Source organism: Mandrillus leucophaeus, unplaced genomic scaffold, assembly GCF_000951045.1.
Source record: "Mandrillus leucophaeus isolate KB7577 unplaced genomic scaffold, Mleu.le_1.0 Scaffold70, whole genome shotgun sequence".
Lineage (NCBI taxonomy): Eukaryota > Metazoa > Chordata > Mammalia > Primates > Cercopithecidae > Mandrillus > Mandrillus leucophaeus.
The window spans coordinates 952,457-974,067 of record NW_012107586.1 but is presented as its reverse complement, the minus strand read 5'-3'; the positions used below and the strand labels follow the sequence as shown (position 1 = coordinate 974,067).

At 39.4% G+C, this 21,611-nt stretch overlaps 1 protein-coding gene across 1 annotated transcript in view; it reads right to left on the bottom strand.

Moving 5' to 3' along the window:
- XRCC5 (X-ray repair complementing defective repair in Chinese hamster cells 5 (double-strand-break rejoining)) overlaps positions 1 to 21,611 on the bottom strand; it is a 94,600-nt gene that overhangs the window by 60,840 nt on the left and 12,149 nt on the right. Inside the window, exons 8-14 of the mRNA XM_011964563.1 lie at positions 18,780 to 18,971; positions 15,031 to 15,145; positions 12,756 to 12,894; positions 9,445 to 9,557; positions 7,747 to 7,809; positions 2,960 to 3,097; positions 2,001 to 2,091 (exon numbers count right to left, since the gene is read on the bottom strand). Of these exons, the coding sequence (XP_011819953.1) occupies positions 2,001 to 2,091; positions 2,960 to 3,097; positions 7,747 to 7,809; positions 9,445 to 9,557; positions 12,756 to 12,894; positions 15,031 to 15,145; positions 18,780 to 18,971 (851 nt within the window). The remainder of the gene's footprint in view (positions 1 to 2,000; positions 2,092 to 2,959; positions 3,098 to 7,746; positions 7,810 to 9,444; positions 9,558 to 12,755; positions 12,895 to 15,030; positions 15,146 to 18,779; positions 18,972 to 21,611) is intronic.

The following is a 21,611-nucleotide window of genomic DNA, read 5'->3' as shown; positions in this document are numbered from 1 at the left end:
ACAACAAAATAAAAGAGCATACGGATATTTATCATGAGATATTTCTTTTCTACCTGTTTATGGACTTTTCAGGGGAGGTTTCAGGCAACGGCACAGCCAACACCATCTTGAACTTGCTAATTCAAGGCCCTCCCAGCAACAGGTAGGAGGCAGTGCTTGTACATGTGAACATTCAGTGATTTTTTACCTACTACTACAAGGTAGTAGGAGGCCAGATCATCCTGGCATTGCATCCCTACATAGACATCTACTGGGAAACACACGAAATAACTTTAATGGTCCATTTTTCCAATGGAGAAAATGTAAACAAATGCTAACTCACAGAAAATAGGTAACAGAAGGTATTTAATGTTTTAGATACTGATTTATGTCAACGAAATAAACTATTAACAAAGTGGGTTTTTAAAAATATTCTGGACTGGAAGTGACGGCTCATGCCCATAATTCCAACACTTTGGGAGGCTGAGATGTGAGGACTGTTTGAGCCCAGGAGTTTAAGACTAGTCTTGACAACATAGTGAGATTCCCTCTCTACAAACAATTTTAAAAATTAGCCAGCCATAGTGGCGCGTACCTGTAGTCTCAATTGCTTGAGAGGCCGAGGCGGGAGGATTGCTTGAGCCAGAACTGGCTGTGTCCCCACCCAAATCTCAACTTGAATTGTATCTCCCAGAATTCCCACATGTTGTGGAAGAGACCCGGGGGAGGTAAACAAATCAGAGGGGCTGTCTTTCTCGTGCTATTCTGATGACAGTGAATAAGTCTCTAGATTTATTCACTTCAGATCTGATGGGTTTATCAGGGGTTTCTACTTTTGCTTCTTCCTCATTTTCTTTTGCTGCCACCATGTAAGAAGTGCCTTTCGCCTCCCGCCAAGATTCTGAGGCCTCCCCAGCCTCTTTTTCTTCCCAGTATGTCTTTATCAGCAGAGTGAAAACAAACTAATACACAGGGAGTTTGAGCTATGATCATGCCACTGCCCTCCATCCAGGTGACAGAGTGAGACCCTGTATCAAATAAGTAAGTAATTAAATTAAATATTCTACTCATTTAACTTTTGGAATTATCAAGTAGAGACAGAGTAATACTGTAACACAGTGGCAACTTCCATACAATCAGGTCCATGCCTGCCTCCACCGTGATGCAGACAGACTCATTTGTAGAAGGAAGGTAAAGATACAGGCCCTAGAGAACCTACTGATTCTTGGCCTGTTGATAGCACACTACTTCCACAGGGTCTAGCCAAAATAACAGAAAGAATTGAGTTCCGAGACCCACCTCACAATTCCCTAATCCTGCACTGATAGAGACAGTATATTTAAATTTATAAACTAAAACATCTACGCATCATTTGTTGTTCTCTTTGGTATGTTTTCTACTTCTGCCCCCATTATATTTTATTACAATTGTTTTAAATGATAGACTCTCTGAAAGACTGGACCTGTGGCTGTAAGAATCATTCTGTATAGGACCCTGACATTTGCAGCCGGATGCTCAATAAGGGCCTTTCATACCAAGTCTGAAGTAACTCCTAAAAGCCAGAAATAAGTAACAACGAGACTTGGACTGTTGGTGCAAACTACAAAAACGGGGCAAAGAGAAAAGTTAATCTTCAGCACTGTCACTTTTCATTTCAAAGCTACATCAGACTTTACACAGAACACTGAAATCACAGGTTTGATACTACTCAGATTCACTTCAGCAGGGGCAAACTCTGCTCACAACTAGAGATGGACATCCATTACCATCAAGTTTTCCCCTAGGTACATGCTCCAAGGCAAAAACTGGACAGTGTTGGATGAGTTTAGGGCAAACCTATCGCTATTAGTGGAAAAACACCAAGTAAACCACCTTCATCATTACTGTGTGTAAGTGTATGATTGGAAATTCAACTAATTGACCCTGTAAATACCTGGCCCCAACCAATAACTAGCAGACAGGTGATTTCCAAGAACAGTGTGTGCAGAGTAAATGAGTGATCTAAACGAAAACAAACTCACCAGTGGGAGCATATTTCTTACTGTTTTTCAAGGATGAAAACATATATTGCCGCAAGTCTTCCATGAAAGGCAGCTGCACATACACTAAACACTAATGAGAAAGAAAGGAGGTAAATGCAGAAATGATCAAAGTAATGAAAAAATATAAAACTAATCCCAAATTCTGTGAAAGTAGCATAACAGAAAGATTTTAAACATCAGACAGCCCAATTCTGGCACATGAAAATTGAAGTGTTTTGATTTCTGCTATTGGCTGTTCACAACTGCAAACAGTATAAAGAATATTAAATATAAGAGAAATGCATAAAAGACAGACTACTAAAGGATTGCTATAAATTGCATGACCAATACAACAAATGAGAAGACTGGGGTGCAGAAGGTTGACCTGGATGTCAAGACATGTGCCTTCTCTTTCCAGTTCTGCCACAGTAAATTCTCTGAGACAGAGGAAACGGTAAGGAATTTAGAACTGTATTTTACACGAGAGCCCTAAATAAACTGTATCACAAGGATCACAACAAAATCACATCCTCAACCTGTATTCATAGTTCTCATTTATAAAAATGGAGGTAATTTCTCTTTCTATTTGGTTCCAATAAGTCAAGAAGGATGAGAACCAAGAAAAGGCCATAGTGAACCTTTATGGATTAGATTCTTTTAATCTAAAAAGATTTTCATAATACTTAGTAAAGAGATTCTTATAATACTTTATAATTAAAAGATTCTTGTATTATTTTTATAATGTATACTTTTTCCTCCAACTGAAAGTGTGGTTCACAAAACAGTATCGGCATTTTTTGAGAGAAACGGAGAATCGGTGCCCTGCCCCAGAACTACAGAATCAGGATCTGCATTTTAACAAGACCCCCAAGTAATTACCATGAACATTAGCAGCTGAGAAACACTACTTAGACTAAATGAACTGAAGAAAAAAAAAACATTAAGACTTTGGGTTTTACCTCATAGTTATGCTTGATATGAGGAAAAGCCACACCGACTTGAGGATTAGCTCTTTTGTCATAAGCATATCGAACTATGGCCACCATGTCTAAATCATCCAAAGCATGAATCAGGGAGGAAAGTGCAACTGCTGCTGCCTGGTAAGAAAGATGGATGTATTAACACATATTCAACATGTGAGAGTTTTCACAACAGAACTAAATACTTTACAACTGTTATCACTTTCTTTCCATTTTATATTTTTTAGGTGCCCCCTTACTTTAAGGACGAACTGCACACATTTGCTTTTGATTACATTTACAGCAGCTATTCTGGGACTAACCTCATTAACTAAATCCTGTCTTACTGCTCCAACCTTCCTTCTCTAAATTTATCTTTACCCTAAAAATAAACTCATCTCAGCCCTCCTAAACAAAATCTTTTGTCCCTCCCACTCCATAAATTGTATCTTTCCTGTCTTTACCTCTAAATTTCATAAAATAATAGGCATGCTGTTTCCACTGCTTAGTGCATAACTATTCTTCAGTCTAGTCCAGCTACTGCCCCCACTTCCTTACTAAAATTATCCTCTGAAGTCACCCATCACCTCCTAATTGCCAACTCCTTGGTTCCTGATTTTTTTGACAGTAGCATCTTACCATTCTGCTGTCTCTATACTTTCTCCTTCCTTGGCTTCAGAAACAACATTCTCCCGATTGTTCTCTTTTCCCCAATTTGTAAATTCTACTTTAGGCCTTTCTCTCCTCCTCTCACTCTAAAACTCTACTTGGGGATTATTTCATCCAGTCCCACGAGTTGATGAATCAAAAATCTGTACATTCTTTTTTTTTTTTCTGAGACAGAGTTTCGCTCTTGCTGCCCAGGCTGGAGTGCAATGGTGCAATCTTGGCTCACCGCAACCTCCGCCTCCCAGGTTCAAGCGATTTTCCTGCCTCAGCCTCTCAAGTAGCTGGGATTACAGGTATCCACCACCACACCTGGCTAATTTTTTATTTTCTGTAGAGACGGGGTTTCTCCATTTTGGTCAGGCTGGTCTCGAACTCCTGACCTCAGGTGATCTGCCTGTCTTGGCCTCCCAAAGTGCTGGGATTACAGGCATGAGCCACCGTGCCAGGCCTGTACATTCATTTTTAAAATTCTCCTAAGATCTAGACTTAGATTGCCTACTAGCTGGTGGGTATTTCACACGGCATCCTCAGTTATCTCAAACTGTTCAGTATGAACGGTTCACATTCACCACGACAAGACTAAAACCTAAACTTACTATCTTTCCCCCACAATCTCTTCCTGGATTCCCTATTTCCATTAACATCATTGCCCAATCAACCAAACTGGAAACCCCAGTCTTTGATAATGCCACCACACCATTCTCATCTTTCACTTTTTTTTTTTTTGAGACAGAGTCTCACTCTGTCCCCCAGGCTGGAGTGCAGTGGCACTATCTCGGCTCACTGCAGCTTCTGTGTCCCGTATTCAAGCAATTTTTGTGCCTCAGCCTCCTGAGTAGCTGGAATTACAGGTACGCACCACCATGCCCAGCTAACTCTTTGTATTTTTAGTAATGATGACGTTTTGCCATGTTGCCCAGACTGATCTCGAACTCCTGACCTTAAGTGATCCACCCACCTCAGCCTCTCAAAGTACTGGGCCTCATCCCTCACCTTTTAAGTGTTCACGAAACTCTACCAATTCTACCTCTACACTATCTTTCAAATCCATCTCTTCCCTCACAGCCTGCTCTCTTTACAGAGCTCATCATGTCACTCCCTTCCAGTGGTTCCTCTATTCTGGCCTTACTGAGCTATCAATGATTGGGGGCAGGTCTCATACTTGGCCTTTGCTCATACCATTTCCTGCTAGCTAGAATGTCCCCTTACTAATCTCTGGCTCTCCAGCTTCTAACCTTTTCTGAAGGCTTAGTAAATTGATACCTTCTCCATTCCAGATTTACCTTAGTCAGCTCTCTCTCTCTCTCTGTAGAACTCCCCAAACACTATGTACTTTTCTCACTATCGTGGTTAACTTTATCAAAGTTAAAAAACTATGACCTCTCAGCCATGCTGTTGTAAAAAACAAAACAAACGAACAAAAAACCTATGACCCCAAGACCTGGCCATTAGAATCCTGTACAAATTTCATAACAGAATCATTACTTTTTCAGTTCAGTTCAAAGGCTATTTTACTCAGTGCCTGTTCTTTGCCAGGCACTGTCTTGAGCCCTGTGAAAAAACAAAGATGAGTCCCTGACCTCACTTAACTAATACATTCTTTACTAGCAGAAATGAGCTATGTAGGTATGTAGCAAATACGGAACATGTATGTTCTAATAGTTAAGTCCCATAAGAAAGGGCTAGATAAACACAATGAGAATCTGAGGAAGAGATTACTTTCAATTTGTTTGAAGTTTTTTTATTTATATGTCTTTGATAACACCAATTAGGATGTTTAAAAGAAGGAAGGGGCCAGGCATGGTGGCTCACGTCTATAATCACAACACTTTGGGAGGCCGAGGGGGGCGGATCGCCCGAGGTCAGGAGTTCAAGACCAGCTTGGCCAACATGGTGAAACCCCGTCTCTACTAAAAATACAAAAAGTAGCCGGGCGTGGTGGCGGGTGTCTGTAATCCCAGCTACCTGGGAGGCTGAGACAGGAGAATCACTTGAACTCGGGAGGCAGAGGTTACAGTGAGCCGAGATCACACCACTGCACTCCAGCCTGGACTATAAAGAGCCAAACTCCGTACCAGAAAAAAAAAAAAGGAAGGATGGGGCTGTGAATGACTGCTACATGGTAAGACAGTACTACACCTGTGTATAACTCAACTAAAGCTCCATTTCCTTCCTTTCTTTTCCCCCCTTGTTTTCTACACACAGTGCAAATCAGCACATAAAAGTATAGATTCTCAACACAAAAAATTATATGCTAATGACCAGAGAAAACTGTAAGAGGGAATTATCCAAAGAATCAGAATATTTGAGCTAAAAAACAACAGTATTGATCTAGTTTAACAACCCACATGTACATCTGACTGGGGGTGATAAAGACCTTTCTTGTAAACTTATAGAAATGGGGATCTGACCATCTTACAAGAAAACAATCCAGTGAGGACAGTGATTCTTGTTGACAAAATAATTCTTCATCTTCAACAAAAACCATTACCTGCTGTTTCCAGTTCACCCCTCTAATATGAAGCAGAGTTTAATTTCTATTCTACAGGATAATTCTCCAAATGCATGAAGAGTGCTATTATGTCTGTCATCCCTCCTACACTTGCCTACCTACACAAGTCTCCTCCAGGCAATTTTTTTTTTTAACTGGAAGTCCTCATATGACATTGTTTCCTTACTCCCTTGCTTATCTCATAAGCTCCAATTAGATATTCTCATTTTTTGACTACATCAAAAACTGACACTAGAAAGTATCCCTTTGCCATTAGGAGATAAATTTTTTTTTCTTGAGTTACCTCAAAGTGATCCTATGATATACAGAAATTAGTGTTTGTATAAGGCCAGATTCGAATTATGCAATCCACAAGGCTGCCCTTAGCTAGCAAGTCTACATAATTACCCAACATGTGTGTCTCAACACAGCTTTGTGATTCCTCACTGCATACCTAGCAAGTCTCATGAAGTGATCAGAATGTTCTTTGTGTAATGAGACAGTAAGTGGAAGTTAAAACTTCAGCAGAAGCCAGGAATGGTGGCGCACACCTATAGTCCCAGCTATCTGGGAAACAGAGGCAGGAGAATCGCTTGAGCCCAGGGGGTTCCAGGCCAGCCTGGGAAACATAAAAAATGTTTTTGTCTCTTAAAAAAACAAAACAAAATAAAACTTCAGCTAAGTTGTGGTTTGACAGTATATACCAGACTTCCATGATTCCCAACAGGATTTGACTCAAGAGAAATCCATGAACTAGGATTCTCAAACTTGAAGATTCATGTATGCTAATATTCTGCTCTAATAATTCATTCAGAACAGCGTAGAAGCCAAACATTTTCTTCCCTTAACTGTTCTGAGATAATAATGGCATAGTCATTCACTACATCAGCAACCAGCTACCTTCCAGAAGTGAGGAGAAAAAGAGAACTATACTAGTTATACCACCACCCTACCCCCACCTCATACAAAAAATATTCTTCTACATCCAGTTTATTAATTGCAAATGTAAATACTTCAAGATCTTGGAAACCTGCTTAAACTGCCTTAAACAGATAGTAGACTGCAAACTTCCAGTTAAAATCAACATCTCCAACAAAGTTAGTTCTAACTTGGAGATCAAATAGAAAACATTTACAGAAAGAGCAGATATGAGTGCAGAATGCAGTAGTCATGGGCTGTTAGCGAGAGCAAAACCTGCCTAAAAACAAAGTATCTTGGGGAGGCAGGAAAAGAGCGCTGAGAGAGGAATAGAGAAAAGACACATTTCCTCAACGACGAAAGCAGTCTAGTGAGTCACTGAAGTGCACATCCAGGATGCTTATGACAACACAAAATGTCAACCTGACCCCAACCCTCCTTAACAATTGACTGTGAAATTCCCGTACTTAAATGCAGTTGTTCAAAATGTTTTTAATACTTCCTTGGTCTCCATGTCCTCGGGTCTTGTGCCCATGCTAACACAAATTCATTTACCATATCTCCATTTTCAGTTAAAGATTAGTGGATTTTCCCACTCCTATTGCAATAATTCATGTCATTTTAAACTATAAAAGCGCCAAACAACTCGTTTTCACAGACTTACAATTCAATTCTGTAGCACTACCTCAAAGACGTGCTGTCAACTCACCTCATCATCTCTTGCTGCAAAGACCTTTAGAACTTGATTTCCCATGAAGAATCTTCTCTGAACCTACAAGAGAGGAAAAGAATTGGTTTTGATCCAAAATAAGTAACATGTATAACCATAATGCCACACATTGCTAAGAAATTCCATTCAAAATCCTCTTACTGAAAAACATTCAGATACTAATAACATCTTAATACCTGAATTTTAATTCAACACAACAAATATCTGAGCATCTAGCATACGTCCAACATTGAGTACTATAAACACAATAGTGAACAGAATATAATCTTGCCCTTGAGGAGCTTCGATAGATAAATATGAAATTAACTGCAGTACAGTATTACAGTCCAGGTTACACGGTGCTGTAAGAGCACATAAGGAGGGCAATAAGCCTGGTCATGAGGGATTAGGGAAGGTTTCTGCAAATGGTGACACCTAAGTCGAGATTTAAAAGGACAAAGAGGAACTAAGAGAAAAGTCTGGGCACAAGCGTTCCAGAGAAAACAGTAACAATCAAAGTCTGGAGTGCTGTAAAAGCATATGGTACATTTGGAGAATAGCTCTTGGAGTAGTACAGTGCCACTGCGTGAGGGGAAAGGTGAAAAATTAGATTAGTGAGATTAGCAAAGATCAGACGATGAAGTCTAAGAACAAAGCTAAGTGGTTTGCATTTCCTCCTAAGAGTAGCAACGAGGCACTGATGAACAGTAGAGGCCTGAATGAAGAATTAGAGGGGAAGGGCTGAAAGAGAAATTAAATCGAAAATGAGTACTGCATGTCTCTCCCCCCACCCGCTTAAATTCAATTAACTTATCTAGCACAGTATCAAGAGGGGTCAAGACAGCTCTACTAATATCAGATTAGAAAACGAGTATTGAAGAGTTCTGAAAATCATAACCACCTGCACTTATCTATCAAGATGAACTTTGTCTCATCTATGAAATCTGGAGCCTGGGGTTTATTTTTAAGACCATGCCATGTGCTGTATTGGGCAATGTTTCTCACGTATTTGTTATGCCCTCTCACCTGTAGAGTTGAGACATTATGAGCACTTTCACCATAATACCAGCTCAAGAAGACTGAGTCTCAAAGGGATGAGGATTAGGCCCATATAATTCAAATACCCCTCATCTCCACTTCCATTCCCCATTCAAAAACCATCCTATATTTTTAGTTTACTATGCTCATATAGATTTACTTAATGGCTCTGAACCTCAATTTCCTAATGTATAAAATACGTACCACGGCAACATTAACCCCCAGACTACATTTCAGAAAGATTAAAAGTGAAATAAGGCCAGGCACAGTGGCTCACGCCTATAATCCCAGCACTTTGGGAGGTTGAGTTGGGCGGATCACCTGAGGTCAGGAGTTCGAGACTAGCCTGATCAACATGAAGAAACCCATCTCTATTAAAAATACAAAATTAGCCAGGCGTGGTGGCACACGCCTGTAATCCCAGCTACTTGGGAGGCTGAGGCAGGAAAATCGCTTAAACCCGGGAGGCGGAGGTTGTGGTGAGCTGAGATCATGCCTTTGCACTCCAGCCTGGGCAACAAGAGTGAAACTCCATCTCAAAAAAAAAATAAAATAAAATAAGTGAAATAAATATACCTTACAAACAAAATGACCAATCAAAAGCACACCATTTCAAGTAACAGCTAGGAAAAAGCTCATTCATTTTGTTCACAACTGTACCTGAGAAGATTTACAAAATCCCAAAACAGAGAAGCACTTCCCCTCCGATTTATATTTCATTTGTTCCTCATCCACTTTAGAGAAAGGAACTATATCACTTCCATAGCGGAACCCTGGAGAAAAAGGGAAGAGCATCTGTTAAGCATATGGGGCCTCATTTTCTACAAGCTGAAATTAGCTCTATGCATACATTAACAATACACGCACATGCCAGACCAAGCCTCCATCTTCTATTCCCTGGAATCAGATTACTGCCCCTTGTGATCAATGGTGAAAAAGCAGCAGCAGATACACAAACCACATATACAATATAGAGACGATTAAAATCTAATTACATTTTTTAAAGTAGCATATTTTGCAATCTAGTTACCTTAATGATTACCCAGCCTAAAAGAAAAAATCTGGCAAACGTAACGTACTAGTTATCCTCCAAAGATAAACTATAGATTGACTGAAGTACAGCATGACTTGTAAACATAAGAACACATTATTCAGAAACCTAGAGACCTACAGAGAAAAATGCCAACAGGAAATTTTCAGAACAAAATGTTCTCAAAAACGCATGCTGGAGATATGCAATGCCTGACAGAAGCTAAAACTCTTGTTTGGAAATATCTAATTGATAAGTTGTATATTTTTCTATATTTAAATTTCTTTTATTTCTGGGATTTAATTGTATTTTTTTCTTTTTAATTGCATAGGATATTCACATAAATATAGGCTCTTGGCTTCTTGAAAAAAAAGAAAAAGAAAGTTCAACCCTGTTCTGTAGCCTGTATTCTATGGAAAATCATGCCCTTTCAATACACAGTATATGTTTTGTGGGAAGAAGGAGCATCAAAATCCAAGGATTCTGGCCTTGGATAAATGCAAAGGAAAAGCACATGCATCTTTACTCCAAGACACAATAAAACTTTCATATCCAGGGACAGATTCTGTGATCTAGTGTTAGTCTGTTGATGACATCTATTTTATTAAAAAGAAACACATTTTTAGGCTGGGCACGGTGGCTCACACCTGTAATCCCAGCACTTTGGGAGGCCAAGGCAGGTGGATCACAAGGTCAGGAGATCGAGACCATCCTGGCTAACACAGTGAAATTCCGTCTCTAGTAAAAATCCAAAAAAAATTAGCCAGACATGGTGGCATGCGCCTGTAGTCCCAGCTACTCAGGAGGCTAAGGCAGGGGAATCGCTTGAACCCCGGAGGTTGAGGTTGCAGTGAGCTGAGATCGCACCACTGCACTCCAGCTTGGGTGACAGAGCAAGACTCCATCTCAAAAAAGAAACACATTTTTATTTCCATTTATGTCTTTTTTAAAAAGCCAGTGACAAAACCAAAAATTCCAACAAAAATTAACAGGGAAATGTATGGCACATGATTAAGACTGGTACCTAAACTAAATGTTTGTCTTAACTTATCTCTGTCATCAGTCATCTTCTTACTTGAATCGTGTGAATCGTGTAACTTGTAACGAACGTTCTAACTAAAACTGTTTTATATTTTCTTGTTCATTTACTTAAAGGGCATATAACTACAACTTTTGTACATTGTATACTTACAACAGACTACAACATTTAACCATATTCCTTTGCACACATGTGTATACTGGTACCTTGGCTCAAGAAAAAACACACACACACACACACACACACACACAAAACCGCTAGCTGATTAGGGGCTAGAAATTGGAGGATAGGCAAAGAAAGTAAGCTGGTAACCACAAAAAGGTACAGGAGAAAAGATTCACTTCTACCCTCTTTGAACCCAAGCAGTTTTTAACTCTTTCCTCTCCATTGCCCCAGCAATAAATTTCCTTTTTGCCTAAGATAACCAGGATGCCTTCTTTGCTAACAACCAAAAGAACTGGCATTCATCCTCGTCGCTAGGTCCTTCTCCTTCCAATCCACCCTACAACCAGTTGTCATATTAATCTTCCTAAAACATAGCCCTAATGGTTCCTCAAAACCGTAAGTGGCTCCACGTTGTTTTCAAGGTTATGCATAAACTCTTAGCCTATTATCCAAAGCCCTTCACTACTCAGTCCAAATTCAGAATAGTATGCAGACACAGACTCTGAAGCAGTACAGGCCTAGATCCAAGTCCTGCTAGTTGAGAGCTCTGTGGCTTTGAATATGTGAATGAGTATCTTTCAGCCTCAGTTTCCTTATCTATAAAATGGAAATAACAAAGAATGCCTGCTTTATAAGATGGTCGTTGATGATTAAAAGAGAAAATGCAGGCTGTCCATTAGATGCTACCCGCAAGTACTAACTTGTACATGCTCAATACACCAACCCAACTGGACTACTTAGTATCTCTGAGAAGTCCCCCTACTTTCCTGGTCTTGTGCCTTTAATCATGCTATTCTTCCTACTATGAGCCAGTCATTATACTAGGACCAAATGATTAACCAATGATGGAACCATGATTCTAACCCAGGTTTGATTCCAAAATTCATGTTCTATGCTACAGAATTGAACTCAATAATTAGTAGAAATTGTAGGGTATTAATTACATTCTATACATAATCCATCAGGAGAAAGGAAGGAATCATAATTACCACCACCTTTAAACAACCCCCTACCCTCCAGCACACACAAACATACACGGTAAGATGAAATACAGTGTCACAGAGGAAAAGAATTATTTTCAAGACTTGCAAATCAAAACTATACTGGGTAGTGAATAGCCTGGCAAAATATTTATTTAAGGACTCTGGTTTCTATCTTAACCATCATCTGGTATCTTAATAATTTTAGGTCTTGAACATACAGATATCCTCAGCTAGTTTCTAAGTCCTCTGGATAAAGATGCCATCTAGACACACTATTCAATCCAAATGGGTATAATAAAGGAGTACAATTTTTTAAAAAATCCTATTTAATATGAAGCAATATAATAAATGCAAATAATTTTCAGCCCCTGGTATGATATAAAACCTGAAGTTGGCACTTACAAGAATCATCACCATGAAAGTCAAAAATAAAATTAAAAAACCTTAGTTCAGCCATATTAAACACTCTCCTAGCTAGTGAGTTTCAAACTTTAAAATAAAGCCAAGTATTATCACTTTAGACATTTAAAACTCAGAGATGGAACACCCAAGCGTAATCCTGAGAACCAACCTGCCTAAGACTCAACAAATGAGCTAAATGACCTAGGGTCTCATTATCCTTTCAAACTGTTGTATCTCTATAACTCAAAGACGTAACTTTAAACAAATAATAATACAAACTCCAGCTGGCATCGTATCATGTTAAAGAAAATGTCTTTCAGGCAACAGTGAAAACTCTTTCTTACTGACATACCTTGAATAATATCCTCTTTTAAAACTTCAGTTTCATCATCATCATTTAAGCAATAAACTGTTTCTTTTTGAATATCTTCTTTTTTCAGGGTTTTTGCATCCACAACTGTCCAAGTCTTTTTAACTCTCTCCTGTAGAATCTTACATTCCAAAACACAAAGGGAAAACAAGGAAAGTTGGGATTCCGATTAATAGAAGATGAAAAACCTAATACACCCTTTGGCACAGACAAAAATCCAGAACAATTACTCTAGCTACATTATTTTGTCTGCTCATGCCTATTACGAAATTTTTAGTCTATTTCATAACAAAATATACTGGATAACTTTCTCCACATTTCATTTTCTCCCAAAGGTAATCCATAAATATTTACGTTCACACTTTCTATACAAAACCTCACACTGTCCAATATTTTTATTTATTTTATTATTATTTTTTGAAGGCCGGGCGCAGTGGCTCAAGCCTGTAATCTCAGCACTTTGGGAGGCCCAGACAGGCGGATCACGAGGTCAGGAGATCGAGACCATCCTGGCTAACACGGTGAAACCCCGTCTCTACTAAAAAAAAAAAAAAACTAGCCAGGCGAGGTGGCGGGCGCCTGTAGTCCCAGCTACTCGGGAAGCTGAGGCAGGAGAATGGTGTAAACCCGGAAGGCAGAGCTTGCAGTGCGCTGAGATCCGGTCACTGCACTCCAGCCTGGGCGACACAGCGAGACTCCGTCTCAAAAAAAAAAAAAAAAAAAAAAAAATTATTTTTTGAGATGGAGTCTCGCTCTGTCGCCCAGGCTGGAGTGCAGTGGCACGATCTCGGCTCACTGCAAGCTCCACCTCCTGGGTTCACGCCATTCTCCTGCCTCAGCCACCGGAGTAGCTGGGACTACAGGTGCCCACCACCATGCCTGGGTAATTTTTTGTATTTTTAGTAGAGACAGGGTTTCACCGTGTTAGCCAGGATGGTCTCGACCTCCTGACCTCATGATCCGCCCACCTCGGCCTCCCAAAGTGCTGGGATACAGGCATGAGCCACCACGCCCGGCCTATTTATTTAACTTTTATTTTTTGAGACAGAGTCTTGCTCTATCGCTCAGGTTGGAGTGCAGGTTGGTGTGATCTTGGCTCACTGCAACCTTCGCCTCCCAGGATTAAGCGATACTCATGCCTCAGAAACCCAAGTAGCTGGGACTACAGATACACATCACCATGCCTGACTATTTTTGTATTTTTAGTAGAGACAGGGTTTTGCCATGTTGACCAGGCTGGTTTCAAACTCCTGGCCTAAAGTGATCTGCCCACCTCAACCTCTGAAAGTGCTGGGATTACAGGCATGAGTCACTGCACCCAGGCAGACTGTCTAATAAAAAGAGGACTATACATTTTATCATAGTTTTCAATAGAAAAAAAAGAAGCAATATATCTGTGTCAGAAATCAACAAAGAAATTTGAAAAGGAGGCCAAAATAAGAAAGGGGGGAGACTGTATTCACATTCTTAGGGACACTATTCTAGGCTTTGATGGAAGCTGAAATAAATAAAGAACTACCCCAAGGTTCTCAAGGATATACATGTATTTTGGAATTAAGCTCTTTAATACACAAAGAAAAAAACTGAATACACAAAAACATGTTTTTGTATATTTATTTTATGTCTAAAATGTTGCTATGTATTTTGAACACTTAAAGGGAAAAGGCAAGGAGGCTCATATGGAGGCACCAATCAGATTCCTACTCAAACTAGAATTTCATCAAATAATCACCAAAAGCAATTCATTTTTTAAAGTGTGCTATTGTAAATAAATGTACATGTATTATAAAATGCAATTTTACAGTAACAAAACTTTTTTTACATTTCACAGATGTTATTACTATCAGATCATTCATAACTAAATTAGGTGTGACTGAAGCTCTAAAACTGAACTTAACTTTGGTGCATTATCTACATTTCTGCTACAATACTACAATAACACAGCTTAATGCATTTCACTTTCTTCCTTTTCAAAGAAAGAGAGAGGCCTAGAACTTATGATTAACAATCAATTACCAATGGAGAGAAAGTAAAAGAGGAGGGAATCAAACTCTATTATAGGCAATTTTTTAAACTTCCTCTCCTAGCCTGCCTTTTACACAAAAAGCTAAACACAGAGATTAAATGAGCAGGGAGAACAACTAGAAAAGCAGCAATTATAGTTCCGAGTAACACACACACGAATGGTCTGTTCCTTATATACACATATTTATCTGCCTGGCAACATTTCTGTTAAAAATGTGTACCTGCCACTTACCGATTTATAGGCTGCAATCCTTATAGACAAATTGGAGCCAATGGTCAGTCGGCAGGGCCAGTGAATGGAATGCCTCTCAATTTTCTTGAAGACACACAGTTTTCTCAGACTCTCACTTAATAAAAAAAAAATATAAAATGAAAGCAACAATTTTTAAATGTTAACTTGTTCTGGATGATGCATTTGATTTTCTAGAATGAGAAGCGAGCTGTTGTTAATTATAAATGGAGAAACAGCAGGGGATGGCAGGAAAACAACAACCACAAGTTGGCAGATAGCCAGGGCATGAATGAGTTGGCTTAGAAGGAAATAGGAGCTACATTACTAACAGGTGAAAATGAACAGCTCTATCTTCCCCTTATTCAGTATTTTCTTTCAACTCTGCCAGAGGTTCTTAACATTTTTTCAGGACCAAGGACATCTTTGAGGATGTGATGAAAGCACATTCATGAATGAGCCTGCACACAATATAAAGGGTTCACCACCAACTCCCTGAAAACCATGGACCTGAGGATAAGAACCTCTGCTCAGGCCCGGCATGGTGACTTACGCCTGGAATTCCAGCACTTTGGGAGGCCAAGGCAGGCAGATCACCTGAGGTCTGGAGTTCAAGCCCAGACTGACCAACATGGAGAAGAAACCCCATCTCTACTAAAAATACAAAATTAGCCAGGTGTGGCGGCACATGTCTATAATCCCAGCTACTCGTGGAGGCTGAGGTAGGAGAATCACTTGAACCTGGGAGGTGGAGGTTGCGGTGAGCTGAGATCACACCATCACACTCCAGCCTGGGCAACAAGAATGAAATTCTGTCTCAAAAAAAAAAAGGAAAAAAAAAGAACCTCTGCTCTAGAATATCCAAGGGAGGGCACCATCCTATAATTATCATCACTGTTTACAACTCTATAATTCATTAGTTCCAATTCTGAATATTAAAGATATATGTTTTTATATGTATATAATAGGGAGAGTTAAAGACTCTCCAAGGAATAAAGGAATTTAGTTCACATTTAGTCTTAAGGTAAAACAGGTTAACTCTAGGTTTCTTACTGGTGGGAAAGGCTGGGAGAGGTGTAAACAGTGTTGTGGAGTGCTGCCTCATTTAAACAAAAGTGAAGATCAATCATATTTTCATCTGGCCCCTAATCAAACACGACAGGGAAGACGACAGGACATAGGTGGAATTTGTGGTATTCACTAAAATCAGCAGCAAAGGAATTAATGACAAAATACACTCAAAGCATACAGTCCAGACTTTCTGGCTGAACTCCTTGGTATAGATAAAAAAACCAGATCTACAAAGTGGTAAAGAGAATTATTTTACATTATCCACAGGGTTACGGACAGAGAGGTCACAAGAGACTCCAATTTTCAGAAATAATTTAAAATGAATAGTAGATACCTTACCTGACACCCAGCTTCCAAAGCCTATGGTGCACAATGGCTCTGGATTTGTTGAGGAATGAATGGGTCTGAATCAGGTCTAACCTGTCTCATACACATTACTAGTCAAACAGAATATAAACCTCATGGCCTAAAATCACCATGAGGTTTAGATTCTATTTCAGGGAAAATTCTAAAGACCGGCATCCAATATATAAGATCTGAGTAGCTGGGTATGGTGGCGCACGCCTGTAATCCCAGCTACTCGGGAGGCTGAGGCATGAGAACTGCTTGAACCCGGGAAGCAGAGGTTGTGGTGAGCCGAGATCACGTCACTGCTTTCCAGCCTGGGTGACAGAGCGAGACTCTGTCTCAAACAAAAATCTGAGAACAACTGACTCAGTTCTGCAGTAGAGCTCAATCTCCTTAAGTAGATGTCAAGTTCTGTTCCTAAGATCTATATGGAGATAGATCTAGTCCAGTGCTGTCCAGTACAACTCTCTGCAACGATGGTAATGTTCTATTTATAACCATGCTAGCCCAATAGACACTTTAAACACAGATATGACTACGGACTCAATTTTAAAATGTATTTAATTTTAACTAACTTGAATTTAAATAGCCACATAGAGCTAATGGCTACTGTATTGGATGGTAAAGTTGTGGTCTATACTTCATTGCAGATCTAAAATCAAAGAAGCTTCGAAATGCTAAAACAATGCATAGTCAATAATTTCCCTACCTGATATGCTACAGAAAAATTTAAAAAACAAAACCACTTTTTAAAGAGTAATCTATATTGGCCTCTAATTTTTCTTTTCTTTTTGAGACAGAGTCTCGCTCTGTCACCCGGGCTGGAGTACAGTGGCATGATCTTGGCTTATAGCAACCTCCACCTCCTGGGTTCAAGTGATTCACTTGCCTCAGCCTCCGGAGTAGCTGGGACTACAGGCATGCACCACCATGCCCAGCTAATTTTCTATTTTTAGTACAGACAGGGTTTCGCCATGTTGGCCAGGCTGGTGTCAAACTCCATCTGACCTCAAGTGATCTGCCTCCCAAAGTGCTGGGATTACAGGCATGAGCCACAATGCCCAGCCTGATTTTTCTTTATGATATCATGGGTAGTACGTTTAGCTTAAGGCATTTATTCGCAAATTTGAAAGAGAAACAACTTAGGAACACATATCCGTACATATTGTGACAAGAACACATTATGCCAAGAAACTTCACCTCACAGGATTCCTCACTGATTCCTAGGGCAATCCTGTGGGCAATTACAATTCTGTTTCCTAAATTTCCATTTACCTATCATTTTTCAAGGCTGTCTGTATTTAGAAAATCAGAATACAGTTTTTGTCAATTATAGCTCATCAGAAATATTAAAAACATTGAGAAAAAATATTAAGGAGATATACACTGTAGCTACTTAAAAAAATTCCAGTTGTTGAATCATTACTTCAATGTGCTTAAACAACCTGTATTTTGTGTACAGACTGATAAGTTGGAAATAATTCATGAATATCAAGCAGTATCATCCCTGATGATCTGAACCACCCAAGCCATAATGCTATGTACTCTGTTGCCACTTTTATCAAATTGAACCCCATACACACACACTATTCTAGATGCCACCGATCCTTCTTAGGTTCTTTGCTCAAAACGCATGTATGTCCAATTCCAACCAAGAATAAGATAAAGGAGACGGTTTCTTCCATAGTCTCTAGCTGGATGGTTGAAAAAGCAGTTTGCTTTATCGTTACATGGTACTTCAAGGAATTCACTTGTCTTAAATCATTCTGCCTTTCCAACGCCCACATAAAGTAAGTAGGCCATGAACTCTTTACGTTGTAGGTTTTTTTTTTTTTCACTCAATCAAACTGCTTTGTGAACAAAAGTTTTTTTAAAAATCACTAAACCATAGTATGCTACTTTCTAAAACCTTAAATGGATGATAAGAAGATAGTGACTATCTCAGATCTGAGACCACTTTCTGTAATTAAGAATGTTTTTTGTAGATGTGTAAAAAGAAAGGGCCCAAGAAATGTATCCCAAGCTTGGCATAATGAAGAAATCTACTATTTAATCTTTTGCAATTTGACTTGTTAATTTCTCATGGTATCTATATACTCCTGAACTTCGCTGACACAGGTCCTGCAAATAAATGAGAAACACGTGCCAAGAACGCAAACTTTAAAAAGGGTGATTAAGGGTGGGTGTACGATTTATTTCACAAAACTCAGAATATTAAGGAATGACTAATTCAATAGTGGCCCAGAAAAAGGAAACATTTGGGAGACCTCTAATCAAAACAGCAATTTATGAGGGTACAATTAAAAATTCCCATCAATTTTTTCAATTCTTACCTGAATGAATAAATTTCATCCAACCCATCTTCACCTTCTAAAGATATCATCACCATTTTCACTATCTCAAGACCTTCTTTTTGCTGTTCGGTAATTCCTTTTAGTGGAAAGGAGGGCCCATGGCCACCCAAGCGAAAGGTGCCATCTCCTCTGTCCCCACTTCCATCTTCCATGCCAAGCGAGAAAGGCAAGCTATTAAAGAAAGATCAACAGTAGTTAGTGTTCTAATCCTATAACTGTAACTCATCAGCTATGAGAAAATGAGCACATCAGTCAACCTTACCAAGCTTTGAATTTCTCAGCTGTCAAACGACTCTTACCTACCTTAGCCAATATTCTCCCAGTTTCAAGTGACTGAAACGTCTTTGATTTGTAAAAGGGGAAAATCATTGGCTACTACATAACCAAGTAATTGAAAGGGCAGGGTGGCACAAGGCCTTAGAAAGTCCAGACCCAGGGTCTCAACTGTGGCAAGGATTTCCCTCCCCCTCTCTCTATTATACCTTCATTTGCCTTTATGCTGGCTTCCCTCTCTCAGACTGGCCTCTTCCACATTGTAATGGTCTATACGTGTCCCCCAAAATCATTGTTTTGAAATCTAATCACCAATATGATACCATTAAGACAGAGGCCCTTCAAGAGGTAATGAAATCCTGAGGGTGGGGAACTCATAAATGGAATTAGCGACCTTAAAAAAAAATGGAGAGGCTTTTTGCCATTTTTGCCTTTTATGTCCTTCTACCATGTGAGAACAGTGTTAGCCCTTTTGACATGGGACGACACAGCAACAAGGCACCATCTTGAGAGCAGAGATCTCTCAGCAGATACCAAATCTGTTAGTGCTGTGATCTTGGACTTCCTGGCCTCCAGAACTATGAGAAATAAATTTGTTTTTAAGATGATTTCTCACTTTATTTGCTAGAGTTAAAACAGGACTTTCTGTTTGCAATATTTCTTCATCTACTTAGCAAACACAGCATGATGTAATTTGCATGTCCCACATTATTCATCAGGTAAAAAGTTTCCAGGGAGGAAAGTGTGACACACAAGGTTTGCATCAGGTTACTCCTGTTTCCAAAGCAACAACCAGAAAAGGACAAATGTCATAAAAGCGAAGAGAAAGGAAGTTATCCTGGAAAAAGAAATTACAGTAACAGTTCTGGCTATTCTGCATTAGATCAGAAATAAGCTTCCTCAGTAGTCAGTAGAAGAAACTAAAAACTACACCAGGCATAGTGGCTCACGCCTGTAATCCAAGCACTTTGGGAGGCCAAGGCAGGTGGATTACTTGAGGTCAGGAGTTCAAGAGCAGGCTGGCCAACATGGTAAAACTCCATCTCTACTAAAAATACAAATATTAGCCAGGCATGGTGGCACACACCTGAAATCCCAGCTACTAGGGAGGCTGAGACAGGAGAACTGCTTGAGCCTGGGAGGCAGAGGTTGCAGTGGGCCGAGATTGCGCCACTGCACTCCAACCTAGGCAACAGAGTGAGACTCCATCTCAAAAACAAACAAACCAACAACAACAAAAAACCTAAAAACTGCTGGGTGGGGTAACATGCATCTGTAGTCTCAGCTATACAGAAGGCTCAGGTAGGAGGTTCACTTGAACCCAAGAGTTTTAGGCTACAGTGAGCTATAACTATGCCACTACAGAAGAAGACTTCATCTCTAAAAACAAATCAATTAATTAATTAATTAAAAACAGAACACAGTGCTTCTCTGGCTGCTGGTATTTTTTTTAGTCCAATTACAACAATCAGTTGTACATGGAATACATCAAACAGTAAAACTATGAACTCTACTTTGTATGCTGGAGGTTTGTAGCACAGGAAGAAAGCACATTACCAAGAAAAAAATACAACCAAATAAAAAGCAGATAGGTTATGCTTTCTCTTCTGCACACTTTTCTGTATTGCTCATCAAAAAAAATGGGTAGCTCTTTCGAATGACATTCACAGAAATGCAGTATGCTTCTAACATGTAAAGGCATCCTGAGATTATGAAAAGGGACCAGAAGCTGAGCTGGGCTTCTGAAGTACTGAGAAAAACCTCAATTCAATAAGAAGTGTCACTTAAAAGCACTTAATTTCTCTGAAGTACCATCTTAACAAGTACTGGTTTGATGGGTTATTCTGAACTCTTTTTCCAGTCATACAGAAAGGAGATGTCACTCAGTAGTTTTAAGAGAAGACTACTCATATACGCAAAACAAGTTCTTCATGTCCCCTGGCATTTTATGAAGCCAAAGGCTTACTACTCTAAGCTACAGGCTTCTTGGCATAGCTCTCAATTTGAAAAACGAGTATTCCCAGAAGATTAATAATTCAACATCCTATATCACCACTCAATTGTCACCAAAAATAGGACAAGAAAAAATAGGTTCCAAATGCAGCAGGAAGGGTTACTGTAATGAAAAGAAATTTTTGTTAGGGATATAACACAGAGAAAATAAATCCTGGAGGGAAAATTCAAGTTACTGTGCGAGGAGGAATTCTCTCCCTAACAAATTGTGAAATACATATTTTTCCCCTAAAGTTTTATACTCCATCTCTGAATAAACACAAGCAAATCAAATTTTACATATGTGTCTACATATTTTGGATCTGTAAAGAATTAAATATAAACATGTTATGTATTTAGAATGATTCCCAAGTTGGCATTCCTGTCTACCCTAAAACATCCACTCTCTATAGGACACAGTTCTCTAGAGCTGTTTAAAAAAAAAAAAAATCCATCAATCTGCTAACTGTTTGGGTAAAGCCTTCTATGCAGGAAGGAGACAAACTGGATATCCTCAAAGGGTTCTTCTAATCCTCAATTCTTTGA